This window comes from Falco biarmicus, chromosome 8 (genome assembly GCF_023638135.1).
Source record: "Falco biarmicus isolate bFalBia1 chromosome 8, bFalBia1.pri, whole genome shotgun sequence".
Classification (NCBI taxonomy): Eukaryota; Metazoa; Chordata; class Aves; order Falconiformes; family Falconidae; genus Falco; species Falco biarmicus.
In genome coordinates, this window is record NC_079295.1 from 52,665,014 (window position 1) to 52,688,510 (window position 23,497).

Consider the following 23,497-nt stretch of genomic DNA (forward strand, 5'->3'; position numbering starts at 1 on the left):
AGACCACTGTTATAATTCGTGCAGGTTAATATAGCTCTGTGTCATGGCATGAGATTTCAATAATAAAACGGAGGGAAATACGAAGGTACTTAAAAATTCTTCTTTTACAAATTACAAAATTAAAATTTTGTCTCGGGATTCTCCCTTCTAGTTTTTAACCCAAAGTACGAGTGGCTGGCTATTTTGAAGCAAAATAGTGACAGAAGTTACCATTTTGTCATTTATATTCTGTCTCCAAACAACACTGAAGAGCTTATTGGTCCTATTGTATTATCAGTAATCAATTTAAATGGCCAGTGTGGAAGAGGAAGCCCAATATGCAGACTACCTTTACAGATCTTTTTAATTATCTCTGAACAGTTAATAGAGGTTAGGGACTAATTTATTCAATTTCTCAGTTAAACCTCCTGTATGTGACATGATTAACATATTTCATAAATACCACTGCATAGTAATAATGGTTATGAGTGATTCATAGTGTGACCTGGAAGAGTATGTGCTATGAAGAGACAGTAACACTTAGCTGTGTATTTTAAACCAAAAGTTTTGTGGAAGAATTTAGATGTGCTTTACTACATTATTAGCTCCAGGTATAATTTTAATTTTACCTCGAGATTGACATAGTATATGCATATGCATTTGCATGCACACAACTTTAGCACAAGTTAAATGATACCTTAACTCAAGTTGTCCGCTATGTCAAAAGTTCTAGGTTAAAGTACAAATACTGTTGATGCTAGAATGAAAAGGCACCTGTTTGCTGCTGAAAGACCGCAACAAGCCGCTCAAGTCTTATTCTGCACCATCCTCTCCTACTACAGCAAGGCTGGCTTCTGCGCTGCATGGGCACGATGTGTGTTAGTGTTAGAGTGAAGGGAACCCTTGGCTGCGTAGTGAAAGTGCTGGCCTATTTACTATGAACAAATAACAACATGGAAGGAACATCTGTAAGGTAGCTGCATTTTTCATGACATGACATTAGGAAAATAATGAAAAGAAGTTAATCTGTACTTTTAATTATTCCTGGTACTTTAAATGTTTAGGTATATATGAAAATGTTCACTTAAATATATTTGAAGTCATATACGACCATTTAAGTGTGGATAAGATCATTGGCTTTCATTTCCATTTTTCTCTAGAGAAAATGGAGAGAAAATGAAATGGCTTTCATTTCCATTTTTCTCTAGAGAAAATTCTCTAGTAGATGGAGACTTAAAGCCTTTCCTCAGGGTTGCCTATAACTAAGTGAGGTAACTTCACCACCAATCTCATGTACTTACATCCATGCACTTAAATCCCATTTATCCTTTCACACTTTCTGTTGAGCTGACTTTAGGAAGTGCATTAGCATTTTGTGACAGTGTAAAGTACCCTTAAAACTGAAAATTAATTGAATTATTGTGATCTATGACGTTTCTGATAGTGCCCTGGATTCTTGAGGTAGGAAGCTAAAACAAGTCACTGAAGCTCAGAAGGGAACAATTTTTGCCCTTTTTCTTCTTTCTGAGTTTATTTCCTTTTCTCTTTTTGATTAGGGGTCTCAATCAAGATAATTCTTGGCTGGTTATGTGATGGCACATTGTCCTAAGAAGAACATTTTTCCATAAACATTTGTTCCATAAGTAATTTTAACTAATGTCAAATACTTATGAATCATCCTCTTATCACTTACAAAAAAGAACTTTTAGTCTTCCATCTGCTTCTCTTTAATTTTCAGCTTTATTACACATGCAATTACAATTTTCCTCTTCTAAATAATTTACTACACAGTTCATTTCACATAGAAGGTAAATGAATAAAAATTTGTTTTCTTTAGCGTTAGCCTGTCTGTTTTCTGTGTGTGGCTGGCAGCCAGGAATATTAGAATTCAACATCCAAATTTTTAAAGTGTGAGTTTTAATGTTAGTCATAGGTAATATGTATGGGTATTGTGTAAATTATCTAATGGTTAAAATCTATATCCTCTTTTGCCTGATTTTACCCCTTCATTTCATTGTCTGTTTTGTTCTAAGCAAAATGGATAGTTGCAGTGAACTAAGATGAATCTAAAAAGTTGATACTGTGCTACAAATAAGCACGAACTAATGAATACACTGAGGTTGCCTTATCGGCTATAAAGTTCCTGTGAGCGCTCCCCCTCAACTCCCCCCCCACCCCCCCCCCCAAAAAAAAACAACAACAACAAAAAAAAAAAACAAAAAAACCCCCACCTCCCAAAAAAAACCAACAACCCCCAAAAACCACCCAACAAACCAACAAAAACCCAACCCAACACCTGACACTTTCAGGAGTAGAAAAACGTTTTCTTACCAAATCCAGACTGTGACATCTGGAAAGGGTTAAGAAGGTATTTAGGAGCTAGCAGCAGATTATACTAACAGTGCTTGATTTAAGGTTCTTTCATTTTGTTTGAAACATCTGACATTGGGGGGGAGGGGGAAGAGGAACACAAAACTTTCTTGATGAACTTCTCAGGAGTCATGTCCTGATTTTAAAATTGCAGTTGATAGAACAATTTTTTAATCTGTCATGTAATCTTAGAGGGTGCTTTATATATTCTGGTAGATTGTCTAAGTAACAGATTAGATCTAAGTCACTGAGTTGGCAGTTGATGTATTGCCACGTTCCAAAGCCATGAAAACCCATGTATTGTACTACTAAAGCATCATGGTGTCCTTAAGAAATAGCCTCAGTAATTCAGTACTTCTGTGTTGTTGTAACTTCATGGGCTTGGAAGGGGAGGATAAAAATTAACTAAACTGATGTGATATGATCATAGAAGTTGAGGTCTGTCGTATAGAGTTGTATGTTTTGATTAAGGCATCCCAAGTTATTTACAATTATGCATCTTGATATATCAGAGTGCAGAGATAATTTTTTTCTTGTTCAGAAAAAAAAAATGGAGATGCTTATAGCAGTATTGTTTTTTTTTCTTTTTAACCCTCTTGTATTCCTTTGACTCATTAACGGAATCACATTCATGTAAGGACTTAGAATAAACTTATACTAGGGAATAAAAAAGATATTTAGTGTTTATTTAACTGTTTAATGGTCAGATTTTTCATACAGTGTGACAGCAACACAAATAAAACACAAGAAATAAAGTCACTAGAAAGGAATAGGGTACGTGAAGGTTTTCCTTGCACCCAGATCTAGAGAAATAAGGATCTAAACAATAACTCAGAATCAAATAAATGGATTTTTCTTAAGATTCCATAAGTGGCTCACGTGTCACTAGTTCAGGAAAGCTCAGAATTGTAACTGTCTGCATTAATAGCCCATAGAATTCAGTTTTTTTCAAAGGCCTATACTGAAGTTCGGCCATGGTTTCACTGGGACCAGCCTTATGTGAAATTTTGTGCCTAAAATCTGTGGGCTCTCATGAAAATGCAAAACCAAACTATTTTGCCCGTGACTTTACCTGGTTTGGGTTTATATTTTTAAAACAATTCTTGGTATTGATTTGGTCAAGTGCTCAAAGCATCTTTGAAAAGCGCTGAAGGATACACTTAGTTTTAAGCACTGAACATTTTCCTCGGGAGAGGCACTTCTGTGAGGTATTAGGTATGTATTTGCCTTCCGTTCATGCAAACTTTGCTGTAATTAACTTCAGATTTTTCTTTTCTTCCCATTTTATCTGAAGAGTCTTTCATTCTCTCAGATTCTGAGAGCATCTTCAGTTGTAATTTTTCCATGCTGAACAGCTCAAACAAGCAGATATTAAGATTCATATTTCAGTGATCTCCTAAATAAGTGTTTGACAGTGCATGCAGCATAACTGTAATTCATTAATTATGAACTGCTATAGATAATCGTGTTATGCCATAGGCCAGTTGAGGTCTAGCTTGACTTTTTAAATACTGCAGAGATGAGGAGATGATTTAAGAGGAGTACTTAATTGTAATATTTGGTGACACTAATAACAAGTTGTCTAATACAAGATCATAAGCAATTAATTTAGGGCATACTTGTCTCAAAATGTTCATAGATCTGCTCAGGTTGGAAGGGACCTTGAAAGATAAATATCTTTGCGTCTATTCCCTGTTCTTTCCTCTCCACCCCTGCTGAAAAAAAAACCTCAAAATTTTGTGACAGTTTTGTAGATAAAACCATGAGTTAGAAGATGAGTCTCTGTCCCTGAATTCCCAGTGTTTTCATTAGAGGTACCAGTGCAATTGCAATCTATTCCAAACATCCACAGTATACTGTAGTAAAGAACAGGGCTTTGGTACAGGTAGTAAAGTGAGATGTATGAATGCATTTCATGCATGAATTAACCAGCTACTAACTAGTAGATTTCAAATCGATGTGTTCTGCTTGCCGACTACCGTGTAGTGTGCTCAGGCAGAAATACTGTATAAAGCACGGGAGGTCGTGGAGCTACTTGAGATTTTGCATGTCCAACACCCGCTAAAACCATGCACTTACTGCGGTGACTTAAAGTGTGATAATTTGAGAGAAAAACCAAAACACTTCAGCTAATGTCTTTTTGAACCTGGTAAGACTGAAATATTAAACAAAATCTTTATGGTGAAAGTACAAAATGAATTCAGAAACGCAGCATTACAAATTCATCAAGACAGAACAAGCTGCTGGGAGATGGGCCATTATTTTCAGGACAATCTCAGTGGAGTCAACATGGAGCTTTCTGATTAATTTGTGTGTGTGTCTGTGTGCTTGAATTGTTAAAAATGGATATTCTCAATAACGTGTGTGTGTTCAAACGTATATACACTTTGCATGTATTATGGAACTGTATAACTGTATGGAATTCAGCATGTGTTATGGAACTGTAATTTGTACACTGTGATGGGAGTTTATTTGGCAAGGGAGAGCAGTGAACATGTGTATGAGCTTTAGTGACAATTAGGGGTTTTGCTTATCTGGTTTTAAATTTTGAAAAGAGGCAGACAGAAACACAGATCAAAGAGGAGGTTGTTTTTATTGTGGAAACACAAACATTTTGCTGAAAAAAAATACTTTCAAACTTACTGTTTTAAAATTTAATGCATTTGGGGGAAAATACCACTTTTCTTGATGAAGGTATTTGTGTGGCATTTAATGGCAAAGTATCCTGTGGATCAGTCTGTGACAACTGTCATGAAAACTGCTATACAGGGGCAGAGTATATAAAGTATGGTACTCTCCCACCCTGCCTTGAAGAGCTCTTTAAGAATTAGTTTCAGATCACTGCTTTGCATTTGTCTTCAATATTCCAGCAGTAGGACTGCAAAGTATGTTTGACATCTCCTGACTATCAGAAGGGAAGTTCCTAATAGCTTTTTTGTAAATTCAGGGCTTGAAATTCCTTTGGCAAGTAATCTGGTAAATGAAAACATGTTTTGCGTAAGTTTTGGAAAATATCTGATGATTTCCACTCCTGGAAATTTAGTGTTTGTTTCTGATCCCTGGATTCGTTTGTTTTCCACATCTTTATTATATTAGATTTCTGAAAGAGTTTGCAATGTAAAAATTGAGAGGGATTAAGTAGGAATGTGTTCTTGAGACTTCTTTCTAATGGAACATGTTCACTTGGTCAACTTTGATCTTTTCCAGATACATGAAGATGTGAGAATGATGATGCAATTCCACATGTTAAAAAAAGGAAGCAAATGCATTGCTTTCTGTTATGTGCAAAATGACTACTGCTCTTGCAAGCTCTGGATTATTGTCCTTTCGGGGTGAAGGAAAAACCAGAACTCTTGCTCTCAGTTCTTTCATAGAGTTCATGGTTTCCTGGGCATTTTGTCTCCCAGAAATTTTAATAAATATCGAGTAAAGTAGAGAGAAGGCAGGAAAGATTGCGTCCAGACCGCTGGTTTTGGTGCCCAGATGGACAGAACAATGTAGAACCAAAAGTCCCGAGAAGTTGTGTAAATGCCTTCCAATAACAGCAGCTGGAGGGAAGTGCTGTGTAAGTTGAAAGTTCACTCTGTGCAAGATCTGAAAATTGCTTAAAAACCATCCGTGTTTTCAGAAGATGCTGCTGAATCAAACTAATTTAAAGTATGATTATAATGAAGCTGATTAATTTAAAACAGGATCTATTTTTCTGAAATAGTTTCCTGGTGCAATTATATCTGCATTTCTGAAAAAGGATCAGAGTCTGGGACCAGTAATAACTTCTTTTATTTCCACAACAAGCAGGCTGACGGAAAAAGATGTATCCTTATTTTGTTAAAATATGCTGGATTTGTATTAATTCCAAGTAAGAGATACTTTTAATGCCATTGCCGTTAACCATTTACCTTTCATGCCTTGAAAAAAGGCAAGCTTCTATCTTGTTCTTGATGTTTCCAGCTGTCAGAGCAATTACTTCCATTTGGTAACTGAAGTACAAGCCTGACTTCAGTGCTGGGAGAAACAGTGAACCACAAGGAAGGAGAGAAATTTTGAAGGTGGTTGAGATGAGACATTTAATCTAGCTGGAGACAGACAACTAACTAAATCCATTCAGTAACGAAGGATGCTAGATAATTCTCAGAAATATACTCCAAGAAGAGAAAACAAAAATTAAGTTACAAGTGTAATGACATTAAATTAATAGGTCTTGATGACAGGATAGCTTGTCTGACAAAGTGCGATCAGGATTGTTTACAAAGTAACTATTAATCATTGTGAAAATGGAAATGAATTATTTAAATGCATAAAAAGTTATCTGGTAGAGATAGGAAGCCATGAAGGTTAAGTTTAAAACACAGGGAGAACAACCAAAAAAAAATTGTCAAAAAATATACTGTATAGGAACAGGGAATAGTTTCATGAGAAGTAAAGTTGGTGACAATTGAAGAGCACAGGAAATATTGAACAATATATAAGTTCTAAAACTCAATGGTAAATGTATCCTGTCAATTGATATGGCTGAAATAGTTGTGAAACTAAAGAGTGGAGGCAATTACTGGGCAAATGACACAAAACAGGCTAAACAGAATAGATAGAAGCAGTTGTGTGCAATGGCTCCAAATATCAGACAACAGTGATTTTAAATCAAACTTAAATTAAATGGCAGTCATTCCTAGATTAGGGTAACCACCCTGATTTTTCCTTTTTGAGGCACAGGGAAGTAAATTTATTTCTAAATGCAAATATACATTTCATTGTTATTAAAATGTTGTTCTAATCCATATAGACAGAAAAAAAAAATTTCAAGGCCTTCAAGAGCAGGTTGGATAGAGCCTTGAGAAACTTGATCTGACCTCATAACTGCTCTGGTGCTGAGCTGGAGGTTCCACAAGAAACCTCCTGAGGTCTCTTCTAGCCTGAGTTTTCCTATGACCCTATGAAAATATTAATACAGTATTGTCCTGGAAGATCTTTCCAGTGTTAATCTTCTGTTGATTTCTTGCAGATAAAATATGCAGGCTGATTGTGGAAAACTAGGGATAATTTGCTGTTGAGGGCATTGCAGCTGTTCTTTGCCATAAAGTTTTCTGTATGTGTTAAGGAAAATACACCAGTGTAGTAAAGGCACTCAGAATGGAAATTCTTCCCTATGAGATACTCCAATAGGCTTTGGCTTTGCTGAACCATGAACGATATAAAGTATCATTAATACAGGTGCAATGACTGTTAAAGATGCAAAATTTTTCCGCCTAAATTTTTTTTAGATATTTCTCCCTACAAAATTAATTGATGAATTTCTTTTATTCATCTTATTACATCACTTATTCTCTTGGAAGTGTCTCTGCTGAGTGTGTTCTCTTTGCCGAAGTGTTGGGCTGTCATGCAAATTGGAATTTTTACCAGCTTCCACAGGCTTGTCATCACTATGAAGGAAACGATATGTACTTATTTAAAATTGTCCTTTTACTTCAGTGCTGGCAGTTCTCTGCCGTGCACGACATTCTTGAGAGGATCAGCCTGTCACGTCTTGGGATATGGGGAGAAGAGTGTTTAAAATACAGGAAAAGGCCTGTGGGACATGGCACTATTTTTTTTTTTTTCCATTTTTTTTTTCTCCATCCTCACACTCTTCGCTGTTCAAGCCCCATGAAACCCATACATAAGGTTACAGGACTCAAGAGACTACTGGCTGGGGAAGGCTAAACCAAGGTGTTTGGTCTACCCCCCCAAGATTTACATGTAAACAGGGAAGAAATATATTAGTCTGAAGGGCAGCGTGTAGCCTCTTGTGTGTTAGACCATGATATATAAATGCTTACAGGAATGTATCTGTGGGAGATTTTTACTCTCCAGAGCACATTGCTGCTTTCAGGACATCAGTTTGTCACTGACGGATTAATGAACCGTTTTGAAGAACTTCTTGGAATCAGCAGGCCAGAGAGACTAAGTGTTGCAGGATCTGTGGTGACAGCGTTCAATAGAAGTGAACTGGGGCTGGTGCTTCGGCTGGGAGCGCAGAGTGCTGGTAAAAATAACCAGCGGGTTGCAGTTGCCCAGAACCATTTCCATGTGTGTTTCCAAAGTGGGTGCGCTTGGGAAAAGCAGGTGAGGTGTCTGGGCTTTCCATCCAACCTGTGTTACTTTTCTTACTTCAAGAAAAAAAAACCAAACAGAAAAATACCAAGAAAGATGGCATAGAAACCTAACTTGATTAGTAGTAGCGTGTGAAAAAATGCAGAGACAGAGGGAGAAGGACTGCGAGTTTTTTTGGAAGAAAAATAGAGCAAAAATAAAGTCAGGGTATGGCATGCACATACCTGTCTGGTTTTGTCCTCTACATTTCTGTGAACTAGCAGCAGCTTTGGACACCATAATAAGCTAAAGAAAACAATTAGTCTGATTTTATTTCAGTTACACAGTACATTACTAAAGGAAATGTTATGTATCCTGTTGTTTTTATAATTCTGAGATAAGCTCTAAATTGTAGAGGAAATGTTTTAGGCTTTTTAAATAATTTTTTTCCTCAAACTCACTTTCTTGTTCTCACTGTCTTTCTCTTAAGCCAGCATTTTCAGTGAGATTGTTGTTTAATGAATGTAAACATTGCTTTGTGAGCTGATCTTAAAATTTGCTTTAAATTTGTAATTTCTTATTAGTTATATCCTTCATATTTTTGAAACGTTACAAATACAATATCCACAATTGTCTTGACAGAACTCTATAATAACTGAATATATATCTTTCTAAAGGATATTCCAAGAGCAGAAAATGTGACAGCTTTCAGTGTCAAGAAGCACTGAGGAAATCCATCATTTTGTGAATTAATAACTTATCTGTATTATATTATCAGACACTTTGTTTAGGGCAACATTTTGAAAAATGTTGTGCTCTGATTTTGTCCAGTTTTCCAATGCTAATACAATAGGGTTTTCTTGTCTGCTGAGTATTGACAATTTTGAAAAAAAATATAGGCTTAATCAGTAATTTCACTCTGGTGCCTCCTAAAATCTTTCTGACTGAATACTTTAATCTGAGCTTCTCAGCTCATTCTACTTTGTTGTCTTAAAACGGAGGTGAGGTTTAGTAATTCTGTAATGCTGAAACTGCCAAAAACATTGCCTTAGTATTGATTAATATTTATACTTCTTTTTTTAAGAATGTTATACCTGCCGTAAGGCTATCTAAGTTGTCTTTGGCTCTCTCAATCAAAAGAGCATTTTCACATAGGTTAATTAGGTTTTATCTTAATCTCACAGATCATAAGTGAACAAAAATTAATAGTGTTCTCATCTGTGAAAGAATTCATAGGAGAAAAATCTTGAAGGCCAGAAAATGTATCTGAAAACCACCTGAAAGTGTTTTGGTGTTCTGTGTTACAGAGGGAAAATGATTTAGATGTGAAAAACAGAGGGTAGCAGTAATATCAGAACAGAACAGCAGAATAGAATAATTACTTGAGCATATTTAGGAAAATAAAGAATATACATATTATATATGCTTTCTTTATTGTGTCTGTTGTGGAAGTTACTTTGCAGAAAGTTCTCCATTGCTGAGGAGACAGCTAACTTTTTACCTGAAAGGAAATACTAGCAAAATAATCTTGCTTTAGTAAAACAAACTGAATATAGCAAAGTAAATTCCTTTGCCTATAACAATGATCCAATAAAATATTCCTATAGTATTTTTCTTTTTCTAGAAGTGCATCCTCAGGCAACCCAATTAAATGGGCTCACAGGAGGGACATATTTTTGTCAGAACACTGCATTTCTCAACAGCACAAAGTGTACAAATACTGTCTGAAGCTCAGATAATAAACTTTTTGTCAGCTATTTCTCTTAACTTTTTAATATTAAAATTAAATGTATATTTCTTCACTGAGATAACTTTGTGCCTTGTTTTAGTATTTCTGAAAGGAGAAATGTGGCATCCCTGATAATGTAGCTCTGGGAGTGTTACTATGGTTTTTTGTAAGTGTTTAGAGTGCTCCTGTTACTTCATCACTCAGCGCAGCTCAGAGGTTCACTAGCACCACAGAACATGAACGTGCTACCATCTCTTTGCAAGACTGAAGAAGCAGAAGTGACTGCCTAGTGAGATAAATTGGAAATTTGCTTGCGGTTTAGCCTGGACTCTAGGGATTTACTGGTACAGAAACATTTGAAAGTTTAGATGTGGCACTGAGGATGCTCTGCTTACAGCCCTTCAGGTTTGAATTCTTGAGGCTGAAATATTGTGAAATGCTGATAATTGTCGGTAGTTCTGAGAAGATGAACACCTGATGTGTGAGGTTAAGTAAGGTGATATGGGACTCAGTGTCAGCAGGCTATATGTTAAAGGGAAGAACTGTAACTGTTTGTGAGGTTTAACAGGGTTTGTAATGGGCAGCCAAATTCTGTTGCAGCCTCATCTTTCAACAAACTGTGTGTACTGTAAATAACCAACCTGTTCTAGTAGTTAAATGCTGAGTGCATCTCAAGCTGTTTTATTCTCATTAAGTCTCAGTTTCTATTGGACCAGAGTCTTCAGTTGGGAATTTAGGAATTGCTATGGATCCTTTTAGATAGGAAAAGGCAGACAGAGCTAGCTAGCATAATAACAGGTGCATCAATGGCACTTTTGGTATTGCAATCTCCTTGCCTTGATAGAGCAACATCTCTATGATCAAAGGAAGCAAGGCTGTATTTAAAAATTAATAAATTCTGGGAATATTTATTCATTTCAATATTTCCCTTGTAAAATCTTGCAAAATGTTTATCTTAAGTATTACATGCTTTAAGTGAGCACCTATTAATTTTATAAGTTGTTTGGATTTTTTTTATTATATTTAAAAATTATTTACAGTGTTACAGAGCAGCATTAACTTGGCAATTCTTTTAGTTTCTAAATGTATTCTTAAGGCTTTATTTACATATTAGCCACTTGGGAAACTATAAAGCATCAGGAAGAGCAACAGTCATCCAGATGTTATGCTAGTTTAGTTCTGCACCTAAGCACAGCCTGAGTTCTCATGTTTCAGCCAGGTTTAATAACGCTATCAATTACTATATTTTTATCCTGGATATTTTTTTTTTAAATTTCACTAAAAGTATCAGTAAGACATGCAAGTGTCTGGTAGCTGTTTCTAGTGTTTTGCTTTTGAACCTCTTCTGCAAAAGAGTAGTTTAGACCACCATCTGCTTTCATCAGACTTTTCAATTGGATCTCCAGTTCTGCTTAATCACTGATTTATTTCCACTCGATTTTAGAAGTTATGATTTATTTTTTTTTGTTCTTTAGTATTTTCAATAATAGTTTTTACTCTTTTGCAATACTATTAATAATGGGTTACAATAAAGGAAGTCTAGTAATAAAACCAATATAAATATGATTTCTGTAGTAGCTATTTACCTTTCTGAAGAACCTGTATAAATGTACAGCTGCCTACGAAATGATCTCTGAACTCAGAATTATTCTCTCCTTCTCTGAAACAGCTTGTGATATATAAGTGAAGTAAAAATTCAAAATTCAAATGTAAATAAATTTTTTTTGATATTTCTTGTGGGTTAAAATATTTTATCCTACTTCAAAGACATGACTGAGTAATACTTCTAGTACATAATTTTGTCTGAGGCAGAAAAATACGGTTTCCATAACTTTTCTTTAAAGTGAGCATAGTTTGCGTTTATTCATCTTAATTCGCATTGTTCATTTGAGAATCCTACAACACTGTATAAAGTGGACTAGATCCTTTCAAAAGAGAAAAAAAATCTGAAGATATCAAGATACGTGACTCTCTTAAGCAAGTAGCAGTTAGATTACATTTTCAGTTCAAGTTCACTTTCATCAGTCTTCCTCCTATTATCAAGAGAGCAAATCAGGGAAAGCCAAAAGACATGAGGCAGATGCTTTTTCACTGGAATGACACGCAGATTGCTGGCTCGGTAAAAGTGCAGTATCATGGTTCAGTCTGGGTGACTTGCTGGAAATTAAAATCTAGTGTCACAGTGTCTTGCTAAACTAATTGACATTACAGGAAACATATCGGCCATAACTGCCTTATTTCATTTTAGTGCATGAAATATAGTGACACTGAATTGCAATGCAATATATAAATCACTGTGTAGAAACAATATAAATATTGGCTACTGTCAGTAGTGCTAAGGAGACACAAATTCATGTCGCTGAATGGTAAGCAGTCTCTTACTACAGATTTCATACGCTCGGTAAGAAGGAGTTTTATGCCTAGGAGTTAAGCTCTGCTGACAGGCTTCCGTACGCAAGTCTCTTGCTCGATTGCACGGTACTGTGTTTTTCTGAGAACTGTTGTAGGAGATAAACAGCCATCTTTGCTTATTTGTTCAGCTGGGAAATGAGTATAGCTGATGAATAATTCTGGGATAGTTGCTGCCGAATAAATGGTAAGCTTATTTGTTGGGATCTTTTCCTTTCTGCAAAGATCGTAGAGGTTAGGTCGTACAATTCCCATCAAGAAAAACTACTTGGTAAGTTTTAGGGCACACAATTAACTGGCAAGTAAGACTCAATAGATCAAGAGAGTTCAACTCTGTGTAAGGTTCTTGATGTCATTGTAATTTTTTTAGTAAAGATTTACAGAATGTGAAAAAGACTTTTTTTGAAAGGGACTATGACAGATATTATTTTGACAAGTCTTTGCTGTTACCCATTTTTTTTTTTTTTTTCAATGTTCATTCTACTTTTATGTGAGTCACTTTGTGGTGTCTTCCAGTGTTAACAGGGCTGGCTTTTTATGTTAATTTTGTTGATGTGAGTGTGAGATAGGTAATTATGAATCAAATGTGTTGTAGTTGTTGGTGTTAAACAGAATGAGGATTGAAATAAGCACTCAGGGAAAAACATTGCTCGTGAAGGAAATTCACTGAAGCTCTGAAAGTGCTTTGTTTTGGGTTGTTTTATGTACAATTCAGGTAGTGAAACATATTTGTGTGCTTCCTGTTGTAAAAACTGTGCACATCAGTCATAACGTCATGTGAGTCTGAGGAGGGTGTAGCATTAAAATTTGCTCCTTTCTTAAGTATATAATAGCTGTTAATATATTACAATACATTTTGCAGTGTAGATGTATACTTTTAATAATTTACTTATTGGCAGTTTTACATATGTCATCAACAGACAGCTTTTTAAATGTATGTGGTAAGTATAATGTTCAGGCAAAATCTTCACCTTCAAGCATTTTCAGAAGGAAATTACTTTGCTTTAAAACCACTGCACTGGGAAATGTAGTAAAGTGTTTTTACTAGTTAGGAATAACCAAGAAAGTGATGAGAAGTGGACGAAAGCCAAAGCACAAAGGAGTTATCCATTCATTACTGATGAGCAGAGATAAATAGCTTCTTCATTTCCATGCTGTTGTGTTGTATTGATGGTATACAGAATGTTTCCTCTATTTTTTTTTCCTCCAAAGTTTCCTGTTTTCATTACTTCTGAAGTGTTTCAGTAGCCTTGTTATATTCCAGTTAACAGAAGTGTTGCTATACATTTTTAAGCTGTACTGTGAAACTGTATTTTAAATATTTTTCTCACATTGGACCTTACCCGCATGCTTTGAAAAAATTTACATCAGGCCCAGTCTTTTGACTCCCACTGTCACTGTTGAATGTTCATGAAATTTATTTCCTTTTTTGGAATTTCCTTCCCTTTTCCAATATTAAAAGACAACCAGCAATATACATTTCAGTTATTGGCCTATGGTGGGTTTGGCTAAGGTATGTATTCCTATCTTTTTTTAAAACTAGTACTAGGCCCAAACTGGCATTTCTTTTTTGGCTTAAGAATACTTTTATTTGAGAGTATTAATGAAATGAGAGAATATAAATAAGAGTGCCAGTTATCAGATTTGATGCTTTCCTGCATAGTATCTTCCCTTGGCTCTTTGAAGCTGATGGTCAGTAACTGGCAACTTGGCTGGCTGTAACAACTCTGTCAACTAAATTTAAGTTTAAATCACTTAACGTATTTACATTTAAAAGTGTTTGCAGAGAACCACCACACAAAAATAACGTTCAGGATAATATTTACTCATAAATATGCAAATACTAATAAAACTATTCATTTTTTTTTGCTCTTATGAGAGAATTTGCATTAAGCTTAACTTTGTCTCATATTTGCTGCTCTTCTGTTCATTGTGTGAAATAAGAAGAAAACTGGGAAGAAAAGAGATCTTTTTGATCATGATAGAATAGGAGTAACCATCTATTTTCTGTGGCCTAAATTTCTGTGTCTGGACAGAATAAAAAAGTTTTTTAAATTTAACATTATGTGAAGAGTGGAATAATGATGAAAACTATACAAATGATAGTACGTGTGTATTGCAGAAAATACAGTATTTGCCTATTTATATTCTAGGTTTTGCTTATGAGTTTGTCTATACTAAATATATATAGACTAAATATAGATAGTAAAATTTTGTACAGCATTTCAAGCTTCATGTTCTCACGGTAACTGATGAACCTATTTAGTTCTATTTGTACAATGTGTCTCTGTATGCCTGTATTGTAAATAGCCTCTACCTTTGTAGTTTATGCCTGTGTAATGGTATACACTGACATAGTCATCATGAGGTTTGGTTTCCTATTTCTTTCAACTCATTGTAATTATTGCCTTGTACTAGGCTTTTTAAATTAATTCACTCCCGTTTCACCTTTATAGTTACACTAAGCTTCTAACAATCTCATCCTATGAATGTAGTCGGATACTAAGGCTCTAACAAATCAAAATCATCTTGTAACTAGCCACTTCTACTCCTCTACTTCTTTTGTGTGTTTGTCTTCCTAAGGAGACAAGTTATTTGCATGTTTGTTTTGATGTTTATCCTTAGAATAGAGGGGGATTTCTGTATTTAATGAGAATTTAACAGACTTTTTTCTTGTGTGTGTGTCTACTAGATGAGCATGTTCTTAATCACAAAGTGTAAAGTGTCTTGGGATACTTGAGTGACCTTTGGTACCTGCATGTAGTTTTTTTGAATTACTGTTTCATTTGGAATGTTAAAAACAGATGTCTCCCTCCTTTCCAAGGAATGAATGTGACAAGTTTTCCTTTTTTTCTGACTAATCACTTTATATTTTGCAATATGTAGCTTGGAACACATTTATTTTTAATAATAATTTTAAAGAAGGCTGCCTAAATTTGAAAGATTGTGAGGGTTTTATAAAGATTATTTAAGGTGTCCTATTCTGACCATCAGAAACTTCAGTCACATCTGAAAACTAGGGCCAACAGATGACAAATAACTTCTAGTTGGAACACCAGCTCTGCTTCTGGAACACAGTGTGTTTGATTCTGAACTCCAGCCTGGTGACTTGGCTTCTCTTTCAGCTATACCAGTGCTCCAGTTTTACAGTTTTACGTAATTCATTTTTATGCACTGAACCATGCATGTTTAGTGTTCTTCCTCCTCTTCTTTTCCTCTTTTACCGAGGTGTAAAGAGGGAAGCATGATCTCTCTATATATGTTATATGTGAATACACATAGATTATTCCTTAGTATAGGAATAAAATTCAACATTCCAAGGATAATAAGGGAGCAATTGCTGTAGCTCATCTGCTTTATGTTGTATATATTGGTATAATGAGGACTAACACATTTTCTTACTGGCAATATATTACTGAACATTTTCTGGTATCTGGTTATGAATCAAATACTGCAGAACAGTGATGAAGCATAACAGTACAATTCTTCAGATGTAGGTGGAATGTTCTTGAAAGCAGACTGTCACCCTCATCCCGAGGGGGTGGGGAGAGGAAGAGATTTCAGATCATAAAAACTGATCAGATCAGAATAGTTACCAGGTAAATATATTTGGCAGCGAAATAATTGGAAAAACTTCCTTGGTTTTTGCCTGCTTGTAACTGTGAGTTTGGTGAATGTTGGAGGCACCCTACGGAAGCTGAGCAGCGTGTGTGCACGGGCTGGGTGTGCACGCTTCCAGTAGCGACTGCGGCGCAGGGCTGAAGGCACAGCAAGTGAGGATGATTAACCTTTAACAATTGCAAATAGGAGGAAAACTGAAGGGACAGCATTACCATTCTGGCTTTGTGTTGACAAGGAAGAAATGTCATAACTATTCTCGACAGAAACAGATATTTCTCCCTGCTTCAGTGAAAACTGAAGGGGCAATTTGAAGCTCGTGTATGTGGGCTCTTCTGGGGGAAGGTGCATAAAAAATTAAAAGTGTTTCCACCATGGAAACACATACCTCTGTAAAAAAACATTTTATACTGATTCATCTGAGCATGCACTGTTGTGCAGAAGAGGCAGGGTCAATGAGTTTCCAAGTGCTGTGTCATTACTCAGAGAACTGCTGGAATAGCCATGGTTGTCACAGCCTCTCCCTAACGCCTGTTTTTAAGGGTGGACAGCATACATGTTAAAGTAAGTAATTACGCCAACCCAATTTATACATAAAAAGCTTCATAATAAATAAAATAAAAATAGTCTTCTGGATGCTCAGAAATTGGTAATGAAAGTTATATCAGATTTCGATTTTTCTTTTCAATTCGCCATTAACACTGGCTTCAATTCACATCATTTAACCGGAGGCGTTTCCCTGATGTGCGTAGGTTAGGACCGATCGCCCTCGATGTTCTAAAATCAGTGGGGGAAGATGTGTCTCCAGGACCTGAAGTTAAGTAGGATGAATCCCACCTCTGCATAGCAGTGGAAGAAAGTTTGCGTGCCTGTTTTCCCATTCGTTTGTTGTTTATCAAGTCCATGGCTATCCTGTGTAAAGATAACATCTAGAAATTTAAAAGTTACTTTTTCTTTAAAGTAAATTTTAGTGATTTCTTACAGAGGCATTTTTGTAGACTTTTTTTTTTTAAGTTTAGTCTGTGAGACTGCAAAATAAGAAACTTTTGTATTTTTTGTCCTGTATATTGTTTATGTGTCAATTACAGTTTGGGGTTTTAAAATGAAAATGCTTGTAAACTACAAATGTGGCAAGTGCTTTTTAACATATTTGAGCAGGAAGATAAATGTTTCTTTGCCAACTGTAATAAAAACATAGTTTCAATAGTGGGCTCCTCCTTTAAAATACAAAAGTGGCTAACGAGAACTAGTACTGCAATTTATGCAGTAAAATGTTCATATCTTGCATGCTTTTTTTTTTTGTTACGCACTGCTAGAAATCAGTTTGTGACATGTAGTCACCACAGTTCATTAGTTAGGTGGCCTTCCTTCTTTCCAAGTGCCTCAGACTGATGCATGGATACAGATTTTCATACTCTGACATGGCCAGGTCCTGGAGTCGCTGATAATCGAAGCAGGTTTTGTTGACTTTTTGTTGAAAGCTGTCTTTTGTACGCTAAAAGTTCTCACTATTTAATGAAGTCCATGATAAATACAAATTGTAAATAATAGTCTGAGGCCTGCTTTATGACTTCTCTAGAGAAAGCAAAACAAAATATTGGTTTTAGAATATTCCTCCTTTTGGTATTCCTTCAGTATCATTTTACAGCCCTTGACTTTGTGGTCTGTGATCAAATATACAGCTCCTTTGTGAATTATTTATGGAGGTGTTTTTTATATAAGCTAATATATAATGAATATTCTGTCTTTGTATAACAGTCTTACAAAAAAATAATAATTTGTAATTGTAGCGTTCTCTAAATCACCAAAAGATAAAAATATGTCTAAAGTATTGTACATTAGTGGCCTGCATCAAGACAAAGCAAGCCTCATAATACTGCAAATATTTACCCAGATGCTTCATTGTGCTCTCTGAATTGTTCCATTGAAGTAACCAGAGTTACTTCATCTGTAAAATTAAGTAGACGACTAAGACTTGGCAGCATAGAAACCTCAGAGACTTCCCATTGATTTCAGTGCCCAGGGGAAAGTTAACAGACTTTGAAGAGATTTTAATTTAGAGAAGTGTTTGGGTGGTAGCAGCAACTCCAGAGATACAAGACCTGATCTAGAGCTCTGTGAATGCAGAGGAGACCATGAGATCAAATGCAGATCTATGAATATTCCTGTTTCCTAGAACTCCCAGGCTTGTGAAGTGCTACAGAAATTTCAGACTGTTAAACATCTACAAATTTTTTTACATTTTATTTTTAAATATTGAAATGAGAACTCCCAAGTCATTCATAAAATGTAAATACCCCATCTTTTCTGTATTCTCATTTCTGTTATTAAGTATACACAAGATGTTCTGTACTGCAAAAGTAAATAAATCTACTTATGGAAATTCTGAACAGAAATGTTTGCCTTTAGGAACAGTTGCAATGAATAAATATGTATTTGCATTATTGTTTTTTTGCATATGTATGCTGTCTGTTTCAATGCAAACATTTTTTTTTTGTTTGTTTTTATAATCACAGGACTATACCTTGACAATGTACTTTCAGCAAGCATGGAGGGATAAGAGACTATCGTATAATGTAATACCTCTAAACCTTACTCTGGACAACAGAGTAGCTGATCAGCTGTGGGTTCCTGATACCTATTTTCTGAATGACAAGAAGTCATTTGTACATGGTGTCACTGTGAAGAACAGAATGATCCGTTTGCATCCAGATGGGACAGTCCTTTATGGACTCAGGTCAGTATGAACCATTTCTAAATCTTCTTTTATTTTTAGTCTTTTAATCATGCCTTCAAATTAAAACCCATTCTTTGCCTTTTTTGATGTTATCCTTTTATTGCTGTACTCTGTATAACTGATGATATTCCAGAAACAATTTTAAGTATTCTAAGAATGGATAAACATGTTTTTTAATATAAATTTTGGAGAGAAACTACAATTTTTAGTACAATTCAGACACTTGTAATAAAAACAGATAGGACTGTAAAATTATTTTAAATACATATAATGGATTAAAAGCCAGTTTTAGAGCTCCTTCCTTGAAGGAACTGAAAAAAACACAAAATGAGGATTAGAGGAAAAAAGGGAAAATGTGTGTGATGGCTGAATTGATAGTTTAACTAAAATATATTTAAAGTTTTTTTTGATTGAATATTCAGTTGGCTTGTGTTCTACCCAAATGAATCAGTTTCCTGATTTTTTCACTATGATGAGGTGTATGACTAGAAATATTTTTCAGCCTGATATTGTTATTGTGTATAACTCTGTGGAGAGTGGTGAATGAAGAAGTCAACAGAACAACTTCATTCATGAGAAGTTCTGAAAACTGCAGGGAAATGTCTGTTTAGTGATGTTTAGAGAAAAAAAAAATTACAAAGTGATTTAAATGTATTCCTGCAAAAGATGACTGACTTAATATGGTATGAGTAGTTAACAAAGAAAGAAAGCATTGACTGGCTTCAAAAAAAGAAAATCTGCAGAACTTAAATCTAGAATGTCTCATATTTTCATATTGCGAACAATATATAATAATAGTTTCAGGGAAGTTAAATCTCAAAATATTTGTTACTGTATTGTTTTTCACTGTCAGTGAGACTGTCCTATCGTCTGCCTATAACTATCTTGTCAAGAAGCATGCACTTTTAACTTGGATGTTTTCTACACAGCTGTACAGGAAAGCAACACGGTGTTATGTATTTAGTTCTGTCACTTGAACAAATGTGGACCATGAAGTTTGTATCTAATTAAGCCATTTATTACAAGTCACTGATATGGATGCCTTTAGTTTTGATACTGCGCTTGAACATGCAGGTGTTTCTGGAAATCCTTACCATGAACTACTTGGATTAAGAGGCAGCTGAGCAAATGTAACTACTCTGGATATACATTAACGTGTTTCTCTGTAGAGGCTTTTGTTTAGAACATGGATACCTAAATTCCAACTCAAATGTCCTAAGCTCTTTTAGGACTTCAGGCTTAACACTTTTGGCATTGAACTTCAACTTTCACACCCAAACCAGAATAGTTCCAGGGTGATTAAGTTTAACCAGTCACTTGTGCCAGGAAGTGCCTTTCTCAGGACAGGCGGCTTCTAGTTCTTGGGTAGAAACCGTTCTCCTTGAGATGGAGAGAGACTAGACCAGTGCTGCCACCACTGTGCTGGAGTCAGACTTCACACGCCTCCTGTCTGGATCATCCCTGGACTCTTCAGTCACTGCCAGCTGGTGATTCATCTCCAGAAAAGGGGAATGAAAAATGTGAAAATGTTAACTTAGCAGGTACTTCATGATTTTGAGTCACTCCCCTATATGTGCAAGATGCTGATTTCATCCTTCTTTGTAGAACCTAGAACATCTTCCACTTGGTGGAAAAGATCTGGGCTTTTCCTGGCTCCTTAGTTTCCTCTGTTCCTTCCTTCCTATTTCAGGAATAACATTGTCTCTTATGGCTGATGTTATTTTACTACTTAAAAAGTAAAGGAAGGAAAAAAAAGGGCTGCAATACCTGCTAAAAGAAATAAAATTAACTAGCTACATCTGGTACACAGCAAAAGCATCACCATGGTAGAAAAGTATGCAAGTGAATTTAAGAGCAGCAGCATGCCAGTCATTACAAAACATGAGACCAGGTAGAAATTTTGTTAGAATGTGCAAAAATAATATCCCACCCCCCCCAACTGAAACAGAGTATTTCATTGTTAGATCTGTAGCACGGACCAGATACTCTCTTATGAACTGCAGAGAAACATTTTGCCATATATAACTAAATGGAATTAATTTTGATTTACAGATTCTGCTCTTTTGTGCTGTTTGTTATATTTACCAATTTCTATTGCGTTTAGTTGTGTTTTCTGTGTGAGATCAGTTCAGGCTTTGGCACTATGGCTGGGAGCAAGTCTGGAGGGGTTTTTATTTATTTTCAATTTAAGACTCTGAAATAGTCATGTTTGTTTTTCAGAACAAATAATGAAATATAGGTTTATTTTTTTTCCATAATACTGACTTTTTATCACTACTTGTGACAAGTAATTTTCATTCTGACTGCTTAACAAGCCATAATAAATTCTATTTTTGAAAGTGTTAAAGTCACTAGAGCTCACAAAAAACTGTTCTGTTGGAGAATCAAAGAAAGATTTTTTTTAAAAAAAAAAAATTTTGAAGCTGTAAAGCCATTAATGAAAAATATTTTTTTTTAAGGTTTAGTGGTTTTGTTTGATTTTAATTCCCAAAGAAATAAGGTATTGATAGCTTTAAAACAATTGGCAACTAAAAGCTTAGGTTTACTTTCTGTGCTTTTAAAAAATCTGGGTTTCATTATTTTTAAGACCGTTTACTCTTTTTTTATATATACTTAAGATAATTTTTGTCTCAAAATGCTTTGCATAAAATACTCTGGACTAGTACAAGAATGAGCTTAGTTGTCTTTTTTTTAGCTGATTTGGTGTGGTAGTGCTTTATTGTCTTGGGTAAAACAATTCCTCCTTTTCCTTGAGTGTATGTAGCAAATCTTTTATGATGTGATAAAGTGAAATCTTGTGTATTTTTTACTTAAAGCTGTTTAATGTAATTAGATGAAGCTTCATTAATGCTTTGATCCTTTATTTCCCAGAGTTTTTTTTCAATACTTGCAGTCACAATATGGTATCCAGATGGTTCTGGAATAATTTCTGTATGTTGTATCTATCGTAGAACTTACGCACAGCCCAAAGTAAAGGCTTTTTTAGAAGAGTTGGGTTTTTTTTCCCAAGGTCAAGAATTTCAGAGCAGAGAAATAAGTTTCTAGTATTCCAGTATACCTAGCAATCTTGTATCTGTGATTATCAGTTCTTCCAGCCCTTTTAAGACTCTGTTTGGTATGTTTCAAGTGTCCTCTTTGCCCTGTGAGCTGGCACGAGATGAATGATGGGTGTGAATGCTGCCTTCATTCCCTTGTGTGAAAGGAATTGTACGCTGAGGGCAGCAGCAAGACAACTGTCACCCTGTATTCCCCCTACCCGTCATACAAGGTTAGGGGCTGCAGCTGTCATGGGTGCTACTGCAACTATGTACTGGAACAGCAAAGAGGGGAAGGACACCTCTTGTTTCTTGGAGAGGTAGTGTGTTCTGGTATAGAGGCTATGCAACGTGAACGGAAACCTAATAGATGAGGACATGGCAAGAAAAGGTCCACCTTTTGACCATAGGATATTCATAAAGTCCACTTTGTTTTCTAGTTCAAGGTTGACCAAATAGCTTCTAATCCTGGGACGACTGTCAGATTAAAGTTAGCAGCTACTATTAGAAATAAAAAAAAAAATCTATTCTTACTTGCATGGAAATGGGGACCTAGCAATGCCAGTTTAATAATAAAAAGGTTTTTTCATTGTTGTACCTTATGCTATACTAAAACCTGTGGGGGTTATTTGCTGCATTTAGAAAGATGCACTTCAGAGTGGATACAGCTGGATAGGTCACCATATAGCTCTTCCCCTCTTGTGTAAATTCACACACACTCTACCCTGAGTGTTGGAGGAAACAAAACCCTAATTGTTCTTCAAGTCAAAAAGAGAAAATTATGGTTAAGGGTTTTTCTCTAGCTTTTGTGACATATTCAAGCTAAAAAGAAAAAGAAAACATTTAAAGGCACAATAGGTAATGGGTTTGGATGAATAATTTTTCTTTGGTCTCAGTTATTTGGAGTTTGTTGTAGAGAAATCTTGACAGCATCTGTGTACATTTATGTTTGTAATATATATGTATCAATGTTACACTGTTTGGGCAAGAACATGTTGCAAAGGCCATACTATTATGATTTTGAAAAGCATTATGTCTGTTTCTAGCTTTATCTTTTCCAGTTTGTAAGGTTTCTGTCTGCTTGTCCTTCTCAGGAAGCAGCCTGTTTCCAAGGAGGGCTGCAGAGGGGATTGCCAAGGGCAAGGAACAAACCCGAATATCAATATAGGTCTGTCATAGCTGGACAATTACCCTCAAAACCCCCTTCTTATATGTCCTAATTATTAATGACCTGCAGACAAATTTTTGTGATGAAATATAGAAGGTCCTACCTCCTCCTCCTCCTCCTCTTTAGACTCACCTGAACAGGTCTCAGAAAGGCTTTCTGGCTAAAATGTCTTTCAAACGCTGGGGTGGATGGGGCAAATACACATGCTGGTAACGCAACAGAATGATGTGACTGACCATACTCTGCTTTTGCCTTCAGTGGACCATGTGGCAATTGATGGTATGATCCTACTGTTAAGGCTTCGGTTTTACAGCTTTAAATAGCTTTAACTATTTATTTTATCTAAAATTAATTCAAATTTAATGTGATTTACTGTCCACAGTAGT

The 23,497-nt window shown here is 35.6% G+C and overlaps 1 protein-coding gene across 2 annotated transcripts in view; it reads left to right on the forward strand.

Annotated features, from left to right (window-relative positions):
* GABRB2 (gamma-aminobutyric acid type A receptor subunit beta2) overlaps nt 1-23,497 on the forward strand; it is a 170,858-nt gene that overhangs the window by 39,925 nt on the left and 107,436 nt on the right. For both annotated transcript variants that reach the window (XM_056350405.1, XM_056350406.1), the window contains exon 6: nt 18,688-18,908. In XM_056350405.1, coding sequence (XP_056206380.1) covers nt 18,688-18,908 — 221 coding nt within the window. The remainder of the gene's footprint in view (nt 1-18,687; nt 18,909-23,497) is intronic.